This window comes from Drosophila ficusphila, unplaced genomic scaffold (assembly GCF_018152265.1).
Source record: "Drosophila ficusphila isolate 14025-0441.05 unplaced genomic scaffold, ASM1815226v1 contig_198, whole genome shotgun sequence".
Taxonomy (NCBI): Eukaryota; Metazoa; Arthropoda; class Insecta; order Diptera; family Drosophilidae; genus Drosophila; species Drosophila ficusphila.
The window spans coordinates 13,171,128-13,195,580 of NW_025064092.1; the positions used below are offsets into that span (position 1 = coordinate 13,171,128).

At 43.9% G+C, this 24,453-nt stretch overlaps 1 protein-coding gene across 2 annotated transcripts in view; it reads left to right on the forward strand.

Annotated features, from left to right (window-relative positions):
* Positions 1–24,237, forward strand: part of LOC108097185 (broad-complex core protein isoforms 1/2/3/4/5) — a 49,737-nt gene extending 25,500 nt beyond the window's left edge. The window contains exons 8-9 of one of the 2 annotated variants that reach the window (XR_001771763.2): positions 13,585–15,300; positions 18,188–18,245. Coding sequence is in view for 1 of the 2 variants with exons in the window: in XM_017199329.2 (XP_017054818.1) it covers positions 18,188–19,008 (821 nt within the window). In the remaining variant the exon portion in view is untranslated. Of the gene's footprint in view, positions 1–13,584; positions 15,301–18,187 lie in introns of both variants that reach the window. The other variant, XM_017199329.2, reaches the window with a different exon arrangement.
* Positions 24,238–24,453: the final 216 nt, after the last annotated feature.

Consider the following 24,453-nt stretch of genomic DNA (forward strand, 5'->3'; position numbering starts at 1 on the left):
TGTCGAAATTGAATTCGAAATGAAAAAAAAAAAGTACCATTAAGATACCGGAGAGAGATGATGATGTTTAAGACGAAGGTGATGATTTGGCAAGGGTTTAATTCTAGTGCTTTTTAAGTGACACACCCACACATAACCCCGAACCCCCTTAATATCTACACACACACACACACCACAAACACAAACACAGATACTAAGAAAAACACTAGGTACGGGAAGCCAGAAAACACGAACAATGAATGAACAGATACGCATACTATGAACTTTTTATGGTGATGGTGTTTTACACAAACACAAGTACACCCACACACAAACACACTACAACAACAACTTACACGAGCACCCAGACACACACACACACACAAACAGACCCAAACACACACTAGGCTCGTCTCTAGCCCCGCCCCCCGCCCCCCAACCTCCTACGCCTGAACTCAAATGCTCCTCCTACTCCCAATCCTACTTTGTAAATTACAACACACCACCACCGCACACTATGGTAATGAGTAAAACAACAACAAACCAAACCAAACAACCACAACAACAACAACAAACAACCAACCCGAAACCAACACCAAAACCAAAACCAAAACCAAACCAAAACTAGCCAAAAAACCAACAAGAACCTCAAACCAAACCTAATACCAAACAAAAGAACCCCAATTTTGCACACGTTGAGTATCGGTTAGTGTCCATCGATCGTGCGATCAGATCGACATCGATGTCCACGGGCGCTGCCGTCAAAAAAGAAAGAAAGAATATCGATTCGCACTGCAACTGTCACAGTTTGAGGCACAGTCACAGTCACAGTCACAGTTTGAGTCGCAGTCGCAGTCACGGCAATTCGGTTTCGAGTTAAATGGTGAACAACTGGAAACTGAAGTGTCGACGAACAATCAAAAAAGAAATAAATTTCTCACATTTCCCATGCGAAGCCAACCGTTTTCTTTTCCACATGCCATTTTCCGATATTTCCCCCTCCCCCAATTCCCCACCTTACCATCTACTTCTCTCTGTCTCTCTCTCTCTCTCCTTCTGTATATCTCTCTCTGTCTAATGTCACGCACTCCGCAAGAAAAACAGATTGAACAATCGAAAAATAAATCCAAAGTTAAATTAGCGACTAGCTATGCTAAAGCCAAAGCTAAAGCAGAAATAAAAGCAAACTTACATATTTGATGCAAAAAATGCTAACGAAATTCGTTTTCTGATAACCATCTGGCAAATACCCACAAAAAAAAAAAAAAGAACAACTGAAAAACCAATCGAAAAATTCAAAAGTACATAAAATCTAAATCTATATCCAAATCCAAATCGAAACCAATGAGAAACCACGCAAAATTGAGGCAAAACAAAAAAAAAAAAAAAAGAAAAAAAACCAAAACCAATTCAATTCAATAAAACTCGTTGTCCTTGGGCTAATGCGACGTTTTCTGACTTTCTTCCCCACCTTGTCGTCAGGTAAACTGACGACAAATGCTACAACTACTACAACCAAAAACAACAACTTGATTACCAACAACAACAACAACAACTACGTTTACTCTCTACCAACAAACAACTCCAACTCCAACTCCAACAACTCAATAAAAACTCCAACTCCATCACCACCAAATACAACTACAACTACAACTACAACTACAACAACAACTCCAACAACTCGACCTTTAGCTATCACAAGTGCCTCCGGCATCTGTGGGCTTAACCTCTCCACATTCGCAGCGAACGGAAGCAGCGGCGGCAGCAACGGCGGCCTCTCGGTGACCGCCCTGCTGCCCCAGCAGCAGCAGCAACAGCAACACCAACACCAGCAACACCAACACCAACACCAGATGTCGCAACAACAACACCAGCAACAGCAGGCGAACAACTCCGGCGGCAGTCAGACGCCCAACGGTATCCTGGCCTGCAGCACGCCCACGCCGAACACGCCCACCACCACCCAGCAGCAGATGTTCGCCGCGGTGATGGCCAACATGGCGGCCTCGGCGGCATCGGCCTCTGCGGCATCCGCGTCTGCCTCGACGAGCGGCAGCGCCAACAGTTCGCTGAACAACTCCACGGGCGTGATGAATGCGGCGCTCAACACCTCGGGCAGCGGCGGCGGCGGTGGCGGCGGTAGCGGCGGGGGCGGAGGAGGCGGCGGCGGCGGAGGCGGACTGAACAGCGCGACCAGCGGCGGCGACGATTTCCGGTGCAATCCGTGCAACAAGAACCTGAGCTCGCTGACGCGCCTCAAGCGCCACATCCAGAATGTGCACATGCGCCCCACCAAGGAGCCCGTGTGCAACATCTGCAAGCGCGTCTACAGCTCGCTGAACAGCCTGCGCAACCACAAGAGCATCTACCACCGCAACCTCAAGCAGCCGAAGCAGGAGCCGGGCGGCGGCGCCACCCAGGCCACGGCCAACAGCTTCTACCACCAGCAGCACCAGCAGCAGCAGCTCAACCACCACTCCTCCTCATAGGGCTTCATGTACTTCGACTACCGGCAGCATCATCAGCAGCAGCCTCATCATCATCAGCAGCAGCAGCAGCAGCAGCGGTTCACCAGTTGAGGGGCGGCCACTTCTGAGCGGTACAGCGGCGAATGGGAGTAGCAGCAGCGGGTCCTTGTTGAGTTGGCTGCCCCACAGCGATGGTATTGAATGAACGGAGCATATGCAAGGCATAGGAACCTAGGAACACACACACACACACACAGAAACATAGAGAGAAACCCACGATTACGAGAGTGGTACGGTGCTTTTTGTACACATTAACTATTAAAGATCGGGAGGGTATATACGTATTCAAACCGCTGAGGGAATCCGTAGGAGGGGAAGCCGTAGGAGGACGAGCGGATGAGCACACAAACAAACACACACAGTATAGGCTAGTTACAATTAGTTGCCTTCGGTAGTTGCTAAGCGCAGGATACACAGTTTATACAGAGTTAAACGATAGCCGTTAGTTATCCCGGGGATAGTGCCCAACCACCTCCTCCGCACGTTTGTAAAGTTTCAAGTATGTAGTTATGAGAACCACTTCGACCCACATCCCATTTCCATTCCCATTTCCATTTCCATCCCACCACCCACCATCCAACAACCACATCAAGTTTACTCTTTGTCGTCAGCTGTACAAGTCTTAATACCATTAAGTAGGAGCTAGCAGAGGTGCCTGTAGTGAATTCTTCGAAATGGCTTTAACTAAATACAATTTATATGATGATGAGCAGACAGACATCGGACAGCATATTCTATATACACAACTTAGGATAGGCGCCGATCGTATAGCGATCGATTTTAGGGGGATATGAGAAGCGTTAGACGTACGAATTATCTCTCTTTCTACTTTTCACTAAAATAATAATGACCAATCTGCAGTTTTTTTAATATTTACATAATATACATATACATATATATCTGATGTTGAGAGTTGCGATTTATAGATAAGCGATAAGCACATGTTTACAAGTTTAGCAGAAGAGGAAGCGATAAGCGAGAGGGAGCGACCGACCGAACGACCGACCAATTGCAAAGATCTTTTCTATATAGTACTTTAAACTAGTTATCGGATTCTGATTCAAAGTTAGGGTTAGGCGCACTCGAACACACGCACACGCACACGCCCACACCCACACCCACACCCGCACACACATACGAATAACGATGCATATGCCTAGGCTAAGAGAAATGTTTAACTATAGTGTTTTTTTTTTTTTTTGATTTTTTTGTATATGTATTTAATGTTAGTTTTGCGAATATTGAATAATGATACCGAAATGTTTAACCGGATACTTCGATGAGTACACCTGTGTTCGTTAATTTTTAGTGCTGCTAAGTAAAAATAAAGACACATGTATGTGCGTAAGACCTATGAATACAAGCAAATATATATTTACGTATATACAGCACACACACACACATATGCACACACCCACAAGCCAACAAAGCAGTTGAGATCCATGTATAATACGAAGCGATGAGGTTCTGTGTGAAGAACTCCACTTACGATTCTTACGATTGAACTCATGATAATTACAATAAACGTCTTCACATCAAAGCGATATTTCATTTACCCCTTCCCCTCCCGAGGTCACCCCCCGAACCCCCAACCCCCTAATACCCTATTGCCCCAGCCTCGGTATTGTATGCATGTCAATCGAGGCCTTGTCACCCGTCACCCGTCGCCCGTCGCCCATTCCCCGTGGGAAACTAACACTATGAAGGAAAACTAGGGAAGCTAGGGAAGCTCGACCGACAGAGGTCTATTATCCCCGCCCTCTTTTCCACGCACTCTCCTCCTATCATCTCTGTCTGTCCAGCCACATATCATGCACATACTGTCCTCACTCATAACTACTACACATATCCTAGTTGTTAGAGCGCCAGATCCTGGCCCTGTGTCCTTTTAGTGTATCATATCACGTGTGCCGAACCGAACCGAATCGAACTTTGACCCCATTACATTTACACCAACGTCGACACGCTCAAGTAGCTCGGGTCGAGCACAACAAACCTCACCTACTTTAAGCACCCTTGAAGGCCAGAAGAACGGCATTCGCGTGAACCCCAACAGCAACTAATAATACTAACACCCCACATCGAACCAATCCTCCACATCCCTACGATTTATCATCAGCCGGCGGCGAGTTTGGCTTGTCGTCCCCGACGAAACCCTAAGTATCTGAATCTTCTTGAAGGTGCCCGCGATCCACTGTCCCCCCCCCAGAGAACACCCCATTCTCACACAACCCAAAAAATTGGAAAAAGTTCTTTGTGTGTGACCGACCCACCCGTTCCCCAACACGTTAAACTTACCGCACATTTAGTTCTTTTTAACCAGTCCCCGAACCCCAAACCCCGAACCCAAAACCCCAACGTAACCAAACCCATTCAAACCCAACACAGGCAACGGTGCTGCGATTGAGTTTGAAAAAAAGAGACACTAGTGACAACCGCAAGAAAAAAATCACAACTTGCAAGTAAACAAAATAGAAAAAAAAATGAAATAACTAAAATAAAAAAAAAACTTAACATTTTATATATACAACAAATCAATCAGGCCAAACATGTTTCAAAATTTTGCTAAACTTAACAAACAATTGAGAAATCGAATCGAACGAAAATTGAAATTGAACGCATACTAAATTGGAATCGAAGTCGAAATTGAATCGAGAAATGCGAATCGAAATCAAAAACAAGACAAATTGGCTTCAAAGCATCCACGAAATTCGTGACAAATTACCAACGATCAGAAAACACCCAATTGGCAAAAAAAAAAAAAAAAAAAAATAGAAAAAAAACACTACAAAATTATCCACCAGTTTCCAAGGTCGTTCCCAAGGTCGTGCCACTGGCAACTGCAACTGCAACTGCAACCGTCGTTGCAACTGCAACTGCCAGCGATCGAGGAGCTAATTTCCGAATTCGGATTCGTATTCCCCACCTACGGCAGAGAACCGTCCAATTCAAGAATTCAAGTTCAACTACAACCACTACAAACTAGCCACAGCAACAACAGAAACAGCAACAACAACAGTCAACAAACAGTTTTATTACCATTTTGTTTCCATGCGTTTTCCCCAAAAAAAAAAAAAAAAAAAAGAAACGGGACTGAAAAGCCAACCCGAAAGCAAAAACCAAAAATCGAAACTCCGAAAATGCGAAATTGGTAATCGCACTCTGAATCAGAACATCAATTCAATCGAAAATGAAATCGAATTCTCCGAATCATCAGCGTTTTTTCAACAAATTTTTTGGTCAAAACCAATGCGAGCCAAATCAATTTTAAGGAATGCGTCCGCAATAAGAAACTGAAGCGATTACCAAAAGCAATAAATTGATTAAAACAGAAAAAAAAAAAACAAAATTAAGGACAAGCAAAGTTAGCAAAGTCAGAAAATTTACATTGTATTGAGCCTGGATTTGTTAGTGTTATAAAAATAAACTAAACAACAACAAAACAAACATACAGAAACAGACACAGATACAGATACAGATACAGATACAGATACAGATACAGATACAGATACAGATACAGATACAGATACAGATACAGATACAGATACAGATACAGATACAGATACAAATACAGATACAGATACATGGACAGAAACACTGACACCGACAGAGTCATACTAACACCAAGACACCATGACATCATGACCTTGACGGGACCACACTGAATGTACTACAACTACAACAACTACAACTACAAGAACAACACACAACTAAACAACCAAACAAAAACGAAAACAAAAACAAAAACAAACCAAATAACAACAAAGTCAAATATACAGAAAAGTCACTATTGTCTCTTTTTTTCTTCTCTTCCTCTATATGACCGTATAGGTGGCAGCACCGGCAGCCTGCTGGGCGGCGTCATAGTGCCCGGCGGTAGTGGCACCCCTAGTAATAGTAGTAGCAACAACAACAACAACAACAACAGCAACAACCAACAACAACAACAAGTAGAACAACAGTCATCACCACACCACCTCCTCCAACAACAACAACATCATTCCACACCACATGCCAACAGTCCACAACATCATCAACAACAACAACAACAACAACAGCAACAACAACAACATCAGCAACAACAACAACTGAAGCAGGAACAGCTGAAGCAATCGAGCGGCGGCGGCGGCAGCACCAAGTCCAGCGATCTGCACATCGCGGCGGGCAGCGAGCGCAGCCTGTCCCGCTCATCGCAGGGCATTGCGGAGGCGGGCGGGCACAGTGCCACGCCCTCGCCATCGCCCACCGCCTACCACAAGCGCGAAAGGGAGCGCGAACGCGAGCGAGAGCGAGAGAGGGAACGAGAACGGGAACGAGAACGCGAACGATCGCTTGACCACGAGCGGGACATGGAGGGACAAGTTGGCAGTGGCTCGCCGGCCTCGCCGCCACCACCGCCGCCCCCGTCGCACCACGGCCACTTCGGACAGCATCCGCTGTCGCTGCTGCCCAGCCACCACCAGTTGCACGCCACGCACCACGAGCTGAGTGCCGCCGCCGCCCACCACGCCCACGCCCATGCGCATGCCGCCCACGCCCACGCTTTGGCCCGGGCCGGGTCGCCGTTGGAGCACCACCATCTGCTGCACCACCGACGCGCCTCGCTGTCACCGTCGAGCGCCGTTTCAGCATCGAGTGGAGGCGGGGGGCGCGGCTCGGGAGGAGCGGGCGGACCCGGCAGCAGCCTGCTGTCGTCGGTGCGCGCCCAGGATGTGGCGCAGGCGAACCGCCTGCTGTTGCCCCTCCCCCTGAACGCCTGTCATCGGTGCGACGTGTGCGGCAAGCTGCTGAGCACCAAGCTCACGCTGAAGCGTCACAAGGAGCAGCAGCACCTGCAGCCGCTGAACAACGCCGTGTGCAACCTGTGCCACAAGGTCTTCCGCACGCTGAACTCGCTGAACAACCACAAGAGCATCTACCACCGCCGGCAGAAGAACCACCACTCCTACTTCCACCACGGCGCCGGCGTCGGGCAGGCCGGCAGTCCGGGCAGCCGGCTCCACCAGTCGCTGAGTTCGCTGAGCGCCGCAGCGGCGGCGGCCAACAACAGCGTCAACGTGGGCGGGGGGCAGGCGGCGCGGGAGGAAATGCGGTGGCCGCCGCGGCGGCGGCAGCAGCTGCGGCCGCCGAACTGCTGCTATCGCCGATCGTGGGCGCCGCAGCGGTGGCCGGGGGAACGGCCAGCTCAACGCTCCAGCTGGCGGCGGCGCACCAGCAGCAGCAGCAGCAGTCGTCGCCGGGCATCGTCAAGCCGTGCATGGACTTCTTATAAGATCAGCAGCAACTCTTGCAGCAGCTGTTCCACGTGGCGCTCAACAACTCCGCGGCGGCAGCGGCGGCTGCAGCGGCAGCAGCGGCGGCGGGCTCGGGCCCGGGAGGAGCGGCCACGGGAGCGGGGCCAGGCGCTGGAGGGCCGGAGGCGATGAGCGGAGTGCCGGAGTACGGCGGAGTACCGGGACCCAGTGGCACGCCCACCGTCGATCTCACACAGCTGGAGCATTCGGCGGGCGGCGGTGGGTTCTCGGCCGCCGCCGCCGCCGCCGCCCTGCAGCACCACCTGCCGCACCACCTGACCCACCAGCATCCGCTGTCCCACCAGCATCCCCACCAGCTACCGCATCCGCACCCCCATCCGCACCAGAATCCGTACGAACGCATGAATTTACTAGACCAATAAGGGAGGCGCGGGAAAGTATGCTACGAAAAGCAGACTCGACCATCGGGCACCAAACACACCCACACACGCACACACACACACACATGCAATTGAGGAGCAGAAGCAAGAGGAGGACAAAGTGAAGACGAACTGAAATCAAGAAGAAGAAAAAAGGAGAAGGAGGAGAAGGAGGAGGAGGAGAGAAGAACCGACCGAACGAAAGGAGCAGGATGACTACTACCACGTAACAATGTAAATTTCGGATCTCACAGAACGGAAAATTCAAAGACTTTTTCGGCCAGAACAAAAACGGAAACTAAAATATATAATGGTAACATCGAGACGAAGCAATGATCGATCAACAAGAAAGCAAAACCAGCAAGGAGAGGAAAGGAAGACAAAAAAACAAACATTTTTAGGCAAATGGAAAAACTGTGATTATTTACGACTTGATTATAAAGCAAGCAAAAACAAAAGTCTTTTACGATAAAGCTATATAAATACATTCATAAAGAAAAAAAGATGAAGAACACCCACACACACACATACAAAAATGAATAAGATCGCGCAGGAATCGGACTCGGAATCTGGGCAGAAGACGTATACGTATAAGCATTTTTTTTCCCCCTCCCAAATTGGGAGGCGAGTAGAATTTGTCAAGATAGGACTAAGTATAGGAAAAACGCGGCGCTCCAAGGAAGAGCTTGGAGCACAGGATAGAAGACTGTAAACCACGCCACCCACATGCAACCCACATGCCCACCACATGCACACATACCATTACCATTATCATTACCACCCATTACCACCCATTACCCCCATTTTGAAAACATAACACCAAGTATTACCCAGAAAATGCGCCCTTACACTCAGATCCGAACCGAATACGAATCCCCCAACCGATGTGGATGTGGTCGCAGACGGAGGAGATCCCACAGAATCAGAATCTGAATCTGAATCGAAATCGATCACTGAATCATTGAATCCTTGAACCAATGTGCAATGCGCTATATCTAACACTCCCCCGTATCTGTACAGCATATAACCAATCTATCTTCGTCGCATATGCATACTTTGAACACCACACACTTCCATGAACAGAAGATCGAACGAACATAGAACTATAGCATTTTTTTTGATTTTTTTTCATTGTGTATCATTGTAAGATATCAGAGATATATAAATATATATATACATGAATATATATATGTAATAGTGCATACATATGTGTACATTTAGCAGCCATTAAATATTCATCAAATGAGTAGCAAGGTCAATGTAAAAACCACAAGAATGCAAACCTAAGTCTAAGTAAATGTGTGTGTAATACGATTTTTTTTACTTATCTACAATTACGTATACAAGCGTTGCTCTTAGGAAAACACACGCTTATACATTTGTACATGTATTTGCATAGTTATGAATACGAATACGAATACGAATACGATATATGGATATAACTAAGACTATGACTCAGCATAACGTATACACAGCAAAACCATAAATCAATTTCGAGATGATGAAAGTCGAGAGGGCGGAGATCTAAGATTGTAAATACGTGGAAATAGCACTGAGGGGGAGATAAATGGGAGATGGGAGATGGGTCGGGTACGAGTATGAGGATGAAATAAAGGGTTCGTGCGCGTTTCGCAGCTGTCGTCTCGCCTGGAAGGGGTATTGGGTACAAGGACTGACTAGTTTTAAACTCAGCCGAAGGGCGATGAGCGATCATCGATAAACGTTAGCTTATAACTGATTTTCAAACAATGCAATTGTTCGTCCTCAGTTGATAAATATGTTTTCAATTAATACGATTAATATGCTCTGTTTTCCAATTGGCTGACTTCGCGACTTGACACCAAACGTATAATCAAAATTAGCAACCATATAGCATAGATGGTTGGTTTACTTTGCTTCCAGCACATATTACCTTAATTTGAAGACTGATCTGATCATTCGAAGTAGAACTTTGAAGGAGCCGAGGACTAGAACAACCCGCAGCAGGAATCAGGCTGGGGAACCGCAGAGAACGACGACGTTGTTTGTTAGGAGAGCGTGCAATTTCATCTTGGGTCTTGGGAATAGCGATAGGCAGGAATAAGGCTGGGCAGCCTTAGTTAAAAGTCAAACCTAGCTGGGTATCCTTGCATATCCTTGCATAATCTGTATGAGAGATAGAGAGAGAGAAAGAAGGGAGAGTGGGGAGAAAGATTTAGCGCTGAAACGTTGTTTGCGAGTATAGCCGAATTTTATTTTTTATACAACCTAAATATTATAATTATCTCTTAGTGTAACTCATCCACGCATAGTCTAGGCGCATGGCGAAATTTTTTGTTTCACCACCGTATTTTTTTCTTGCTTCTTTTGGCAAACGAAAAGTCTGAAAAGTTGGTTAAGTTGAATCACCCACGTTTTGATACCAAATTTCGATTAACATAGCTTATGCACATACGATCTATTATAAGTTTACCGTACGATTACACCTATTACTGTATCTGTATCTGTATCTATAAGAAGAGCCCTCCGCGATTAGCAGTCGCCAATCGCCAGCTGCAATGCCATATATGTAGAGCATCCGAGTGCTGTCCCCAGCTGAAATGCTCCGACCTCAACCCCAATGTCACCTCGTTTTTATTATGTTCAATAAATGTGGAAATGTACATCGAGTAGTCTATTGAGTACTGAGAGTCACATAACAGTTCGAGGACGTGGAGATGTCGCAGCTTTGCACTTTTTAATGTTGATTACCTAAAACATGTACTACTGTAACTAACAGACATCGCAGATAACAAAAACAGTTCACAAGCCCCCGTGTGTTTAAGATGGTTCATCGTGTGAATACAGAACGCAGGATAAACTCGTCTAACTAAAGTGAGGATCTAACCAACTACTAACTAACTTAATAGCATATTGATATTCAAAATAGCAGCATAAGGTCTCGATAAGCGAGACAAACCCAAACAGAATACCCAAACGAAATACCAAAAACCCAAAACCGAACACAGAATACCGATTACCGATTACCGAATACCGATTACCGAATACCGAATACCGATTACCGATTATACCGATTAAACAATACCGAATAATCAATAGTAGGTTCGCCTGTTTAACGTGTGTACTATGGCTACTTTTTTTCCTACTCGTATAAATGTTCCCACCCTAACGTCCCCTAACCGAAGAACTTTCCCCAATCCCTTGCCAGTTAAGTGAATGTATGCATACTGAACCGTATTATCCAATGAACCATTAGCTCCAAGCCACATAAAGCTTACAATTACAATTACATTAACAACTACAATTACAATTACAATACGCGATATTTAAGAAATAAACTAAACTACAGTAACAACGCAGTAACTACATGGATATACTTACATAAGTAAAATAGCAAATCCGAGCAAAGCAGGAGGAGATGGCCCCCAAATCAAACTCGATCAAGTATCCCTAGAAATAGAACCAAGGTGGTGTTGAGTGGGGAAAGGGAGCAAAAAGCAAAAAGCAAAAAGCAAGAAGCGGACCCACCATTCCACTCCACATTCAGCTCCATTTCACGCTCCACGCCGCTTGGCCAGAATCAGAAGACAAGCCCAACTACAATAAAATATCTCATATAGTTGCAAACACTCGTACACAGACGCTTGCAAAATACTTATAGCGGTAGAAATAGTATCCATACCAATATCCATAGCCACACTCACCCTGAAACTGACATGAAACCATGGCGGATCGATCTGATCACATCTGCCACGTCATAAAATAGCACCAGTTCAAAAAAAAAAAAAAAAAAAAAAACAAAAACAACAGACAGAAGTTTCCTTTGGCGACTCTTGAACGAAACTTTCGAATTGTTTTTTACCCAAATGCTCCAACTCGAACTCAAACTACAACAATAAAAACTATTAAGTTTTCCAATTTAGCCTAGTAAGAAATGTACATTTTTGTCTCCTGTACGTACACTTGTATATAAGCAAGGTGCCAGCACTAGAACTAAAGCAAACCGAAACGGCAAGCCGATAAAATACACCCCCACACATAAATGTATATGCAAAGCAAAATAAAAAAATTTCAATAATTACTAATTTGATGTCTTTGTGTAAATGTCAACCAGACAACTCTAAGAAAAGCAAAAGAAAAACCAAAACCAAAACCAAAACAAACGAGAATTCGAATTCGAACCGAAAGGAAAAGAAATATCAGTTAGTTTCTTTATACGTAAATCGGAAAACAATTATTCATCACAAAAAGCGAAATGCAGACACATTTACACTCTTCAGACAGACACAACCAAAACAAAAGAAGTATTTTCATAATTAAAAGCAAACTGATATCGTGTTATTATTTAAATAAATAGAATGTATATAAGAGAACTATTGTACGTGCCGAGGATTTCATTTTTAACTCTCCCTGGTTGTCTTGCCACTGTCTCTGCCTCTTGCTCCCTGGGTGACCGAAATGGAACTTGCAACTCGCGGGGCTCCCGACCCACTCCACTTAAACCACCTTCCCACCTTCCCCGGATTCCCACGACTTCTTTTAAGCCACCTGTGCCGCAGTTGTGTCCACGCCATCTGTGTGTCGAGTGTCGGGTGCTGGGACAAATCATTCACTCCACTCGCCTCCGATTTACTCCATCTGCACTCATCTGCAGCGTAAAATGTCGCCTAACTCTGCCAGTGTCCCCCGTCGATCATCGAGGCCTAACACCAGATCGCTATATACGTATTAATCCAACACACGATCCTCCTTTCCCCCCGCACACCAATTACCAATTTACCTTCCTTACCTTCCACCACCCAATGATAACTGATAACCGATAACTGATAACCGATAACTGATAACTGATCACAGATCACTGATCATTGACACTCGAAACCGATAACTCTAGTCGTAACCATAACTGTTAACTGTTAGTCGATAACACGGGGCATCCACCCATCACCAGTCGCCAGTCGCCAGTGGTGGTGGAGCACTATTCCCATCCACTCCGCTCACTCCACTCCACTCCACTCAACTCCGCTCTGCAGTGAGGTGACTGGACGGGCAATATGTCTACTATATATACTCTTAATTTGTTATGAACCCTATGTGTAATGTTATTTATTTATGTCTTTTGCTATTCACCATGCCAGACACTCGAAAACACACCGACCGGCAGTCTGTTTGTCCCGCTGCTCGGTGGCTATTCGCGTGTGTGGGCAGCATTCATTACCAACATTTCAGTTACCCTTTAGCTACCCTCAGAACGAGTCCTTCATGTGAAAACAAGAGGACACTCTTTTGCGGCCACTTCCGTTGTTATAGGATAAGGCCCCAAAAAAAAACACAGCTACTACTAGTACCAATCAATACCAAATACCAAATACCAAATACCAATACCAACCATACCAAATCCAAATCCACCAATCCACCAATTTGCAGGAAACTCGCCCAAGAAACTCTTCTCATGCCAGCTCTGCTGCAAGCTGCTCTGCTCGAAAGCCTCGCTCAAGCGCCACATTGCCGACAAGCACGCCGTGCGCCAAGAGGAGTACCGCTGCGCCATCTGCGAGCGCGTCTACTGCTCGCGCAACTCGCTAATGACGCACATTTATACCTACCACAAGTCCCGGCCCGGCGAAATGGAGGTGAAGGACATCAAGCTCTACAACCAATTCAACTCGTCGATCTGAGACTTAACGCCCTTGCCGGGCCGCCCTAGTAGCGTGCCACAGCATAGTCCATACCACCAGCAGCAGCCACCAGCGAAGAAAGCCAATACGACCATGAACATGACCATGACTAGCATACCACCACCACCCCCACACCCACCCAAACCCTTGTCGCCTGTAATGCCCAGGCAGGATTACCTCAATCGGACCGATACCGGTAATACGATCTATCCAAAGCGACCAATGCCACTGAACGACCAGTACCAGCTGCTCATCCAGCAGCGACAGATAATGACCCTGTACGACTACTACTTCTACCAACGCAATGCGAACGGTAACGATCATAACGGTCTCAGTCACAGTCACGGTCACAGCAGCAGTCACGGCCCTTCGATTGCCACCACGAGCAACTAAACTTCAAATAGAACTTAGCTCAAACTTAAAGCAATGCCATTATGTAGTGATATATACACCTACCTACCAATCTATTTTAGAACACGACGAACAAAGAGAGTAGAGCCCACTATTATTAGGGCGAGAATATTTCGAACAATTTAGTTACAAGCGAATTTTGTTAACCACAAAAACAAGAAAAGACATTAGACCTAAGCTAGGCTTAAGAGGACATTTGGAACTCTTTTAGATTAGAAAGTAGATTAACCTATACATCGATGTATCGACCTAACGTAGACTTGCTGACTTTTTCACAACTCATGCCTATGGACCAGTATGAAGAATACGGATATACACTATTTACACTCTGTGGCCTTCTTTTACCTTATACCTCATACAACGTACTCGTAGTCAATTTTACAATTAGAGCTCTTTTCCTGTTTCTGTTCGGAAACAGACGGACATCATCGCACAAGTTGCCTTTCTCAAATCTACGTAACTTCCCTCTCGACCTGGACAAGCTGAACAGATTGTATCGTGCTTTCTTCCGTAGCTTAAATATAATATAAAAAGTAAAAGAAATATATATACTCCCCTTACATAATTATATAAAGAAAAAATATACATAACTCGGAGACGAATAGTTGATATTGGAAAGTGAAGAAGGACATTAAACCTTATGTGTCGTAAGTCCCCCAGTTTGCCGGTCGACTTGTGCCCAGTGCTATAAATGTTGCAACTACAACGGAATCGCTTGCTGCGGCTTGGCTTGGCTCAACAACATCAACGTCAAGAACAACAACAACAACCACCAGACAACAACAGTAACAACGGGGCGCCTATAAATAACACACTTTGTCGAGCGGAGCAAAGCTCCAGACGCGAGAGACCCAGAACGCAGAACGCAGAGTCAGAAATTGAACACCCACAATCATGCCCGAATCGGAGGGATGTGAGCTGGCTTCATTTGACCTCGTGCATCCACCAGCGACAGACAGAGCTGCAACTCTAACTTTACTCGCTACAAGCCTCGCGCTACCCGCACCCGCTACTCGTTAGTCAGTCAAAATAGAAGATCGCGCGCTTGCTAAAGGTTAGCCCAACATCTTAAACTACATTGGTAGCCAACTATCCGACCATGCGCCGATACGTAGTTAGTACATTACATGCTATCTCCCTCTCATGGCCTCGTTCTACACACTGTCGCTCTCTCTCTCTTTCTCTCTCTACCTCTTTCTCTATCTCTCTTGGGAGTATCTGAACCTAAGTCTATCTGTACAAGAATCTCCTTCTAACTCTTTATCTATCTACCTCCTAATCGTCACACACACTAACGAACAATCGAGCGTACCTCTGCCAGCTTAGTGCTCGATGTATATTCTGTACAAATTGTTTCTAGACGATGCAAACAATTAACCAGACCAAGCAAACTCTCTGTGGTTTACCACTAGAACTACGCACTCGCCTCTTCTATGGCCACCATATGCCAAAGAACTCTTTTGTACTATATTGTAACCACATTTTGCCTGCTCACGCGCTCCGAACTCGCCTCCCCACTGTCGCTCTTGATCTCACTTTCCACTAGACTCGCCGTAGCCTATATACTATAGTCTAACCACTCATGTACAAAGAACATCTGCGACCTGTAAGTACGACCCACTCACTTGCTACCGTAGTCGACCTCGCCTCTCTCTTTCTTCGTTCCTACTCGCTCTGCATTCTACTACTCGCTACTACGTACACGCTAACAACACCCCAATGTAAAGCTACTTTTAGACAAAATAACAAGGGGCGTTAAGCTCCCTATCTTTCCTTTTACACACACTCTCTCTCTATCTGAAGCTTTACTAACCGTAGTGACCAAAGAGGCCTCACTCCGCCTTGATTGATTTTGACATTTTTCAGCGTCAGTCGCAAGATTACTCGCCCAGATTACTCGCTGACGCAACACCCACTAACACCCCTTTCTCAGCTCCTCTGTCATCTGTCATCTGATCTTCGATCTGATCTGATTCGTCTTAAGCCTCGTTGACTTGGCATCTGCGTTTCCAGTATCCTCGTATTGTTGTCACTTTCCTCTCTCTTTCCCTCTTTCTCTGTCTCATCACCTACTGTTCCCGCTCTGATGCAACTGTAAAAATAAGCAAAAGTATTATCCACTTATGTACAAAGAATACTACCTACAACTATAATATTATAACGACTATATAGAGAACTAAAAAATGGATTACGAACGCTGCAACTACAAATAGATCTTTAGATATGAGTCTACTCAAATATTTAACTTTTCGTTTTGGTAAGTTAACGTCGTCGAAGGGCCACGACAAATACAAATCGAATCTTAACTCACCACGCTTTCTCCACGCTCGATCTATCAAATTGGGTTGAGGCCCAACTACTAACTGCAATCATAGTTTATCATTTACTTACTGCTTTCGTTTTTGTTAGATTTCCCAAATTTACTCGCAAAAGAAAAGCAAAACCAAAAAAAATAGCCAGTCTTACCAACCGAAACCGAAACCAGCCAATTCGAACCATACCGATGAGCGGAAGCTCACAAAGACACATCTGAAATCCATATTCGAAATGCGATAAGCTCCTAATTTAGTCTAATGTTTATTGCTTTACTTTTGATTCTTTGCTCTCGCTTGTCTCTCTGCATGCCACTCGCTACCCGCTACTCGCTACTCGCTACTCGCTTAAAATACCATTGCCACTCGCTGCTTGCTTGCTTGTTTGTCCTTTGTCCTTGGCGACGACTTCATCTGCTAGCTACCCTCACCATCACAATCCCCATTACACTCAAACACAGACTGACACTCATTCATAGACACTTATACACAAGTAAGTTTGTGATTGCATGTGCACTTTATTTGGTTTGTAGATTAACACGTTCGTACCTCGTATGTATATATGTACAATCGGTTGTTAACTAGCCTAATTTCCCTATTTACGCCTACAACGAAGTAGTCACAAGTGAACAGTGTACAAATCAGTATAAAAAACTCAGATATCTCGTATTCAGTGCGCTGGCGAGTTCTCCTGGCGCTTAGCCAACTGCATGCTCTTTTTTCGGTTCCCAAATCGGACCTGAAATTGGATACGCTGGCGCCAGAGGCTCAACAGAGGCTGGAAAGGTGACTCTGTAGGAAAGCAGTTAGCAAACTCAAGTAGAATTCTGTTTTTCTGCCATAACTTCACACATATGCATATAACATAAGCTCAGACATGCTTAAGAAGAACGGTCAAAGTCAAGGCCAAAAACGTTTTGAGCCATCTGCAAACAAAATTAACCGCTTCCGTTTCCGTTTCGATCCGAACTGTTTCCGATTCGTTCTGTACATAATGCAATGTATAAATAAAGAGAGCGCAACGAGCCGGAAACCGAGTTCGGAATTAGCATACGTAGTGGCCGAAGTTTAAAAACTGAACTTGAACCGACACACACATTTATCTTTACCTTAATAGTTATACCATATATATTCGAGTATTAAACTATATAACGCTTTACCTCTACTCTCTGCTAGCAACCAATTTTAGTTAAATTCAACTCAATTCAGGAAGTTCCTAGTGCTAAAATAGAGCATTCAAGCATTTACTACCTACCTACCTACCTACCGTATTTTATTTTAAACATCTTCCACTATCCCACTCCCCTCTGTCCTCTGCCCTTTGTCCTCTGTCCTGTTTCCTCCAAACTCCAATCCTTTCCCGTATCCTGGTCGCCCGCAAGGGGACAATCTACCACGTATTTTCACCCTCTACCTTGCACTTTTATTTTCATACTTTCTGAACAACCACAAAAGCAATATAAATATCAAATACCAATATATCAATACCAATAAAGAATAAGCCTAAACCAGTTTGAATCGAAACGACCTTCTCCACCACCACCCAAATGAACCCCCTTCCACCCCCCTTCAGCCACCACGCCCAGTCCGAAACGCTCTAATGCCCTTCTTTGTTTGTCTCCTGTGCAGGACCGCACAGCATCAACCGCTCCGCAGCTACCTCGCCCACCAGTTCTACCTCATCGCCGCCGTCGCCGCCCACGGCCCTCACCTCGCCCACCAGCTCGCTGAACGGCAGTCTGGCCGCCGCCGTCTACAACCTGCACAGCCATGCCCACGGCCATGTCCTGGGGCATGCCACCTCGCCGCCGCGTCCCGGCAGCGTCGGCAGCAGTGTGGGCAGCAACCTCTGCTCCTCCACCTCGGCCTCGGTCCTCTCCGGCAGCAATGGCAGCAACAGCGGCAACAGCATCAGCAACAACAACGGCAGCGGCAACACGAACAACAGCAGCAACAACAACGCGAACAACAACAACAACAGCAACAACGGCTCTAGTCCGGGCAGCCAGCAGGCAGCATCGGGCGGAGGGGGCGTGGCCCAGGCGGGCGCACCGCAACTGCCGCTTCGCATGCCGCCGCCGACCAGCGGCGGGATCAACGAGCCGCAGGAGTGTCCCTACTGCCGGCGCACCTTCTCGTGCTACTACTCGCTGAAGCGGCACTTCCAGGACAAGCACGAGCAGTCGGACACGCTGTACGTGTGCGAGTTCTGCCACCGGCGGTACCGCACCAAGAACTCGCTGACGACGCACAAGAGCCTGCAGCACCGCGGCTCCAGCGGCATGCTCAAGCGGCTGCTCAAGACGTCGGCCATCAAGCATGGGCTGGTGGGTCATGGCCACGGACACGGTCATCATCCGCATCCGCATCACCACGCCCTCTCGCATCCGCGGACGAGTCTGTTCGACTTCACCAGCGAGCTGGGACAGCCGCCACCGGGCATCCAATAGGAGCTAAGTTGGAACGCCATCTTTTAAGGAACGAATCTGCCAGCCGTTGGTCTCCAGCCCCGTCTCTCAGTCAGTCAGTCAGTCAGTCAGTCAGTCAGTCAGTCAGTCAGTCAGTCAATCAGTGAGTCGGACGACCAGTGAGCAGCAGTCAAGACCAGCTACAAATACTTTGCCCATTGTTTTCGCACTGGACCGACGACCCCCGCTCCATAAGGCGGGGTCCTCAGCCTGCTATATACATTAGTTAATATTATTAATCATCGTGCGTACTCTAAGCTTTAGGCATACATACATATATTTTGGCGTCAACTGTTTTATTATTCTTATCCTTATGTTACGTAATTATTACGATTACTATTATGCCAGAGTTTTTTTTATACACATGTATCTATTCGTACCATTAGTTATTTGTGCTGCTCTCACCTACTTAGTAGTTGAAGCACCTTCGTTGCTTCATGTGCAATACCTCAAAAATCGTGTAAATAATTTCGATAAATCATTAATACCTCTGGAAGCCGCACAGGCGGCAGGCCAACCAACAACCAACATAAACACAAACACACAAAACACAAAACACACAAACAACGTGAAGTTGCGTTTAAGGAATACTTATTAGAATTAGAGTTATGTTTACCATTAACGACAACAAAATGGGAAGAGAACGAAGGACTAGATCACACACGCACACACACACGAGCACTCTCAAGCTGGGGGGGCGTGGCCAGATTGCGGGGCGGGCGCTGAACGGACGGAGCAATAATGGTACATATCACGCAGCTGCATATGCAACTGCACCATCAAATGAATCTGAGTCTGCAGCCGAAACTGACACTACCGAATCTTTAATAGAATCTGCGCCACCTGTCGGGCGCCTCCGGAACTCAGCTCCCGCCCCGGCAACTCCGGCAGCTCCGCAAAGATTTCTTGTTGTTTTGGTTCGAGCAAACAACAACAACAGCAACGTTAACAGACATACACACACACACACACAAACACACAATCATGCAACTAAAATGTAACCATATTATATATGTAAACCTTCCTTTTTTTTGCTAGTTTATACTCATACAATTATTTTATTTGCCAACTGCTGCGCCATCGTGCGTTCTCTAAAGAGTCGGATTCCAGTAAGAAAAAGATAAAGATCGGCGGCAGAGTAGAGTAAGAGATGTGTGTCTATTTTTTTTTTGTTCGAAGGAACCTAACTGTAAATTTAGGACATATGTAAGACTAGCTTAAGATAAACGCAAATCTAATGTTCAACATAAAGTCGATAGAACAGAGAGACGTGTAACAAGTAACAATTAACAAGCAACAAGCAAACAAACAAAAACAACAAACAAAAGTAAAACGTTATCAGGGATAAAATATCAAGTATGTAGTGGAAAATACTTTTTTTTTCTGCTTATACACATACATATACGACGAATAAAGTAACAGAAATTAAAGTCATTTTTTTATATACACACATAATGAATGCATATGTGTACGTGTAAGCAAAGAGAAACAATTATACTAAAGTCTATGTATACATGTATATACTTTACACCATTTACCATATATACAATATATATAGTACCGATATACACACACACACCGACGCACAGGCACCCGTACTAGTACGTGTGGTGTATAGAAGAAGAAGAAGAAGAGCTGTAAACATTTTTGCAAATCGAGGATTAACGCATTAAACAAAAACCGCAAAGTAACTCAGTGATTTTTCACCAGCTAAGTACAAATGTTCTGAAATTAAATTTAATAACAAGTCGCAAGCCGCGAAGAGCAGAAAGATTGTTAAACGAAAGGGCGAATGCATATGCAGAGAAGCAGAGCAAATCAAATACATATGAGTGCAGAGTAGTATGTTTTCTCCAGTAGAAATGCGGGTATCCAAAACAGAGCAGAATCGGAATCAGAAATAGCAACAGTTTGCACTGCCGACTATTGTACATACCTCACGGGGGGAGCTACAAAGCAATATCTATTCAAGGTACATCGGTTTATCGGGAACGCCTTTAACACAGATATAACTAGAGAAGAGAACACCTAACTGCCCCTACTCAGACTAGAAGTGCAAAGAATATCCACCCACTTACATCTGTGTTAAACAAATTCAGTGTCAAAAACAAAAAAAAGATAAGCAAAAAGGGTACGACAAAATGGGTACCAAATCCATGTCTCAGGAATTTCTTAAATTTAAAAACCAATTTACACCTAATATTAACACACACACTATTTACCGCAGCAGGAACGTCGGGATAGACAGCTACTTAATTCCAATCAACACACCTTAACGGGCATATCATCTTCATCATCAAATGCGTGTTCTCCGATATCTTGTCAATCGCAGCAGAGCATAGATATAGGCGCAGTATCATGAGCAGTAACAAATACACATACAGATTGCAGTGCGAGTAGTAAGAATAGTAACAGTTTTAGACGAGTAATAAGTATTCTTTGTGCCATGCTACCCAAAACGGAACCCTAGGAGTAACGATAGGAAGCCCCGGGATTGGTGATCAGCACGGGGTGGGGTTTCGACAAGTCTCTTCACTTATCAGCGTTCAAACGAAGTTCCATCCAGGTTAATTTACATGGCTTAACAGCGTTTTCAGTTATATATCGGACAGTAATCGGGGCAGGTGCGCTTTGTAGATCTGACATAGTTTTAATTAATTTATTCAACCTTACAGATACTTGTGGGGGGTCGCAAAGGGAAGGTTGACGACAGAGGGGATGGGATAGGTGGACGGGATGCGATTGCTTTCCCCAGATTCTCGTTTTCATCGCATAGAGTTAAATCTTCCATTTTAATATACTTTACATGTATTTATGTTTTTTTTTTTTTTTTTTTTTGTATTTTTAGTACATATTTAATTTTAAATATATTTTATACTTTGACGAATTACACATTATTCTAGTATTAAGTTCTTTAAACTTATAAGACGTACTACATTTATTACTTTTTTCAATTGAAGCGAATACAAGAAGAAAAGCAGAGACAAAAACGAAAAATAATGCAAATGCAACAAACTGTGATCTTAAAAAAAAGTGAAAGTGAACATTTTCTTCATTTTCTTTGTACGAAATTCCATTTTGGCTGTTTATAATTTTAAATTATGTTACTACAACTACGAGACTGTAAGGCTGTCTCTCAAAATTTATGTTTAGATACTCTACGAAACTGTGAATGCGAACTTTTGTATTATTTTTTGTGCACCTTCCTTATTCACGTATTGTTTATATATATTCAATTAAACCTATTCAAAATTATACTTTTTGGCATATGTTACACAATAAAAAAAATCATATTAAGAAAAAAAAAATCCGCAAACTATAATTTCCTCATCCCAAACGATACGTTACAAAGGTATACACTTCATATTTTTCTATTTCGTTAAGTTGTAAAGCGTTTTGTTTGACCTCCCCTATAGGAAGTAGAGGAAAAACTCAGGGAAGCTAACAAATGCTCAGGGAACTACTTGTAAGACCCTTCCTGGTTGCCAATCCCCCGACCTGCAACCCCTCATCGCACTTAGATCGTACTTACAGTCAGTCAGTCAGTCAGTCACCAAGCAGAAAATAACCAGAGGAATGAATTACTAACGAGAGGATCTAGCATGGCCAAAATAAACTGAAGGAGACGCATATATTCGTACCATAAATGAGAAGATTTTGAATCATATTAATGTAGTTGATAGCTCTAAAGTTCGTATAAAAATATTCTTAGAAATAGAAAAGTATATGTATATCCATATTTGAAGCACTTTCCCCACCCGAAACCAAGCTACACTCAAAGGCATAAAAGCTAAGACACCAGAGACGTACATATGATATGTCAGTCACTGAATTTCTATCTAAATATCTATTTATCTGTTGTTATCTGTCACTCTCGAATGCAAGAGAAATTACACACAAAGACAAAGACAAAGGCACACGCGCAAGTACCTTGTACATGTATGTGTGAGCGAAATTTAAATGATGAACAAATCGTAATGTTATTGATAAAAATGCAACGCATATCACAAGCATCCAATATGATAAGAAAATGAAAATTATTACAAATTCGAACACGAAACTTGAATCGGAAAACAATTAGATAATTGAAAATTATTAGTCAAAATTATTTATTATATAATATACAATAAATGTGCATATATATGATTCTATATGTGTACAGGCATATATGCATATGTTAATATGGACAAAGCCAAATACATTTCGGAACTACCCTGTTTAATAATTTAACTTTTCGGTATTTAAAACAAAAAATCTGTGATTAACTACAAAATTTAAATTTTAAAAATTAATTGTATAGCGCCCAGTAAGCGATAACAATGTTTAAGCTTAATTACGAGCAAGCCAAAACAAAAAAGGGAAATTGCAAATCAGACTCGGAAAACGAACTTTTTGGATTTTATCTAATAGTTAAAAACGATGTTTATGCTGTTGCATTTTTTCACACTTTCGGCTATACATACTCACATGCATATTTTACTGGGGCACGGCGCACTCGGCCGCCAAGGTGACCGACAGAGAATCGGATTCAGATGCAGATATAGATACACTTATACGCAGACACATCCTTCACCGATACAAATCAACGCACAACATATGCAGATAGTTGTATTCGAAGGAAACCTGAAAGAACATTTACATTAATAATATTATTACTTTTTTTTTGTAGGATTTTCTAGAAATAATAAATCTGTAATTTCGAACACTTTTAAAGTCCGAATTTATTAAAAAAAAAAAACAAAAAACAGAAAACAAAAATGGAAATGGAGAAATCGGAAGTCAGATGAATAATTATCGTAAAGTCAAGCAAAGAATTACACGTTAGTAAATAAATTGCACAAATAACAAGAAACTCATTTCATGCATACAACATACATGTATACAAACTAATTGTACATTTTTTATTAATAACCCTATTGAAAAATCAATCACCCGCTGTGCGCAGTGGTTTCGAAGCCAACTGACGTTGTGTCACAGAATTATGAATGCAACGCAGAAAAAAAAAAAAACAGTTAAAATCGAAATATTCAAATATGAATCGAGTCAGGAGTGTGAGAGATGTTTATCAAAAACGGATGGCATTTTGCATGCTTAAGTGTACTGACTCCATTTGGAATTCGGACACATGTTTAACGACGGCAGAAAGGCACGCATCCAACATAAATATATATAAATAATATAATTACATGTATACAAAAAAAAAAAAAACACTAATTATTAATAAAAATATAAAAAAAATTGCTATATTTGTAATCATTGTGGGATTGGATCAAGCAATAGCGGACTTTCTATCAAATAATTCTTTTCTTTTGATTATGAAACGGTTTTGAATTTGAATTTTTGAATTTCGATTGGTCGATTGGTCAGATGCCTATCGATTTCAATCCCTGCCGGGGCCGTATCGATAGTTACTCAACCAACTGCTCA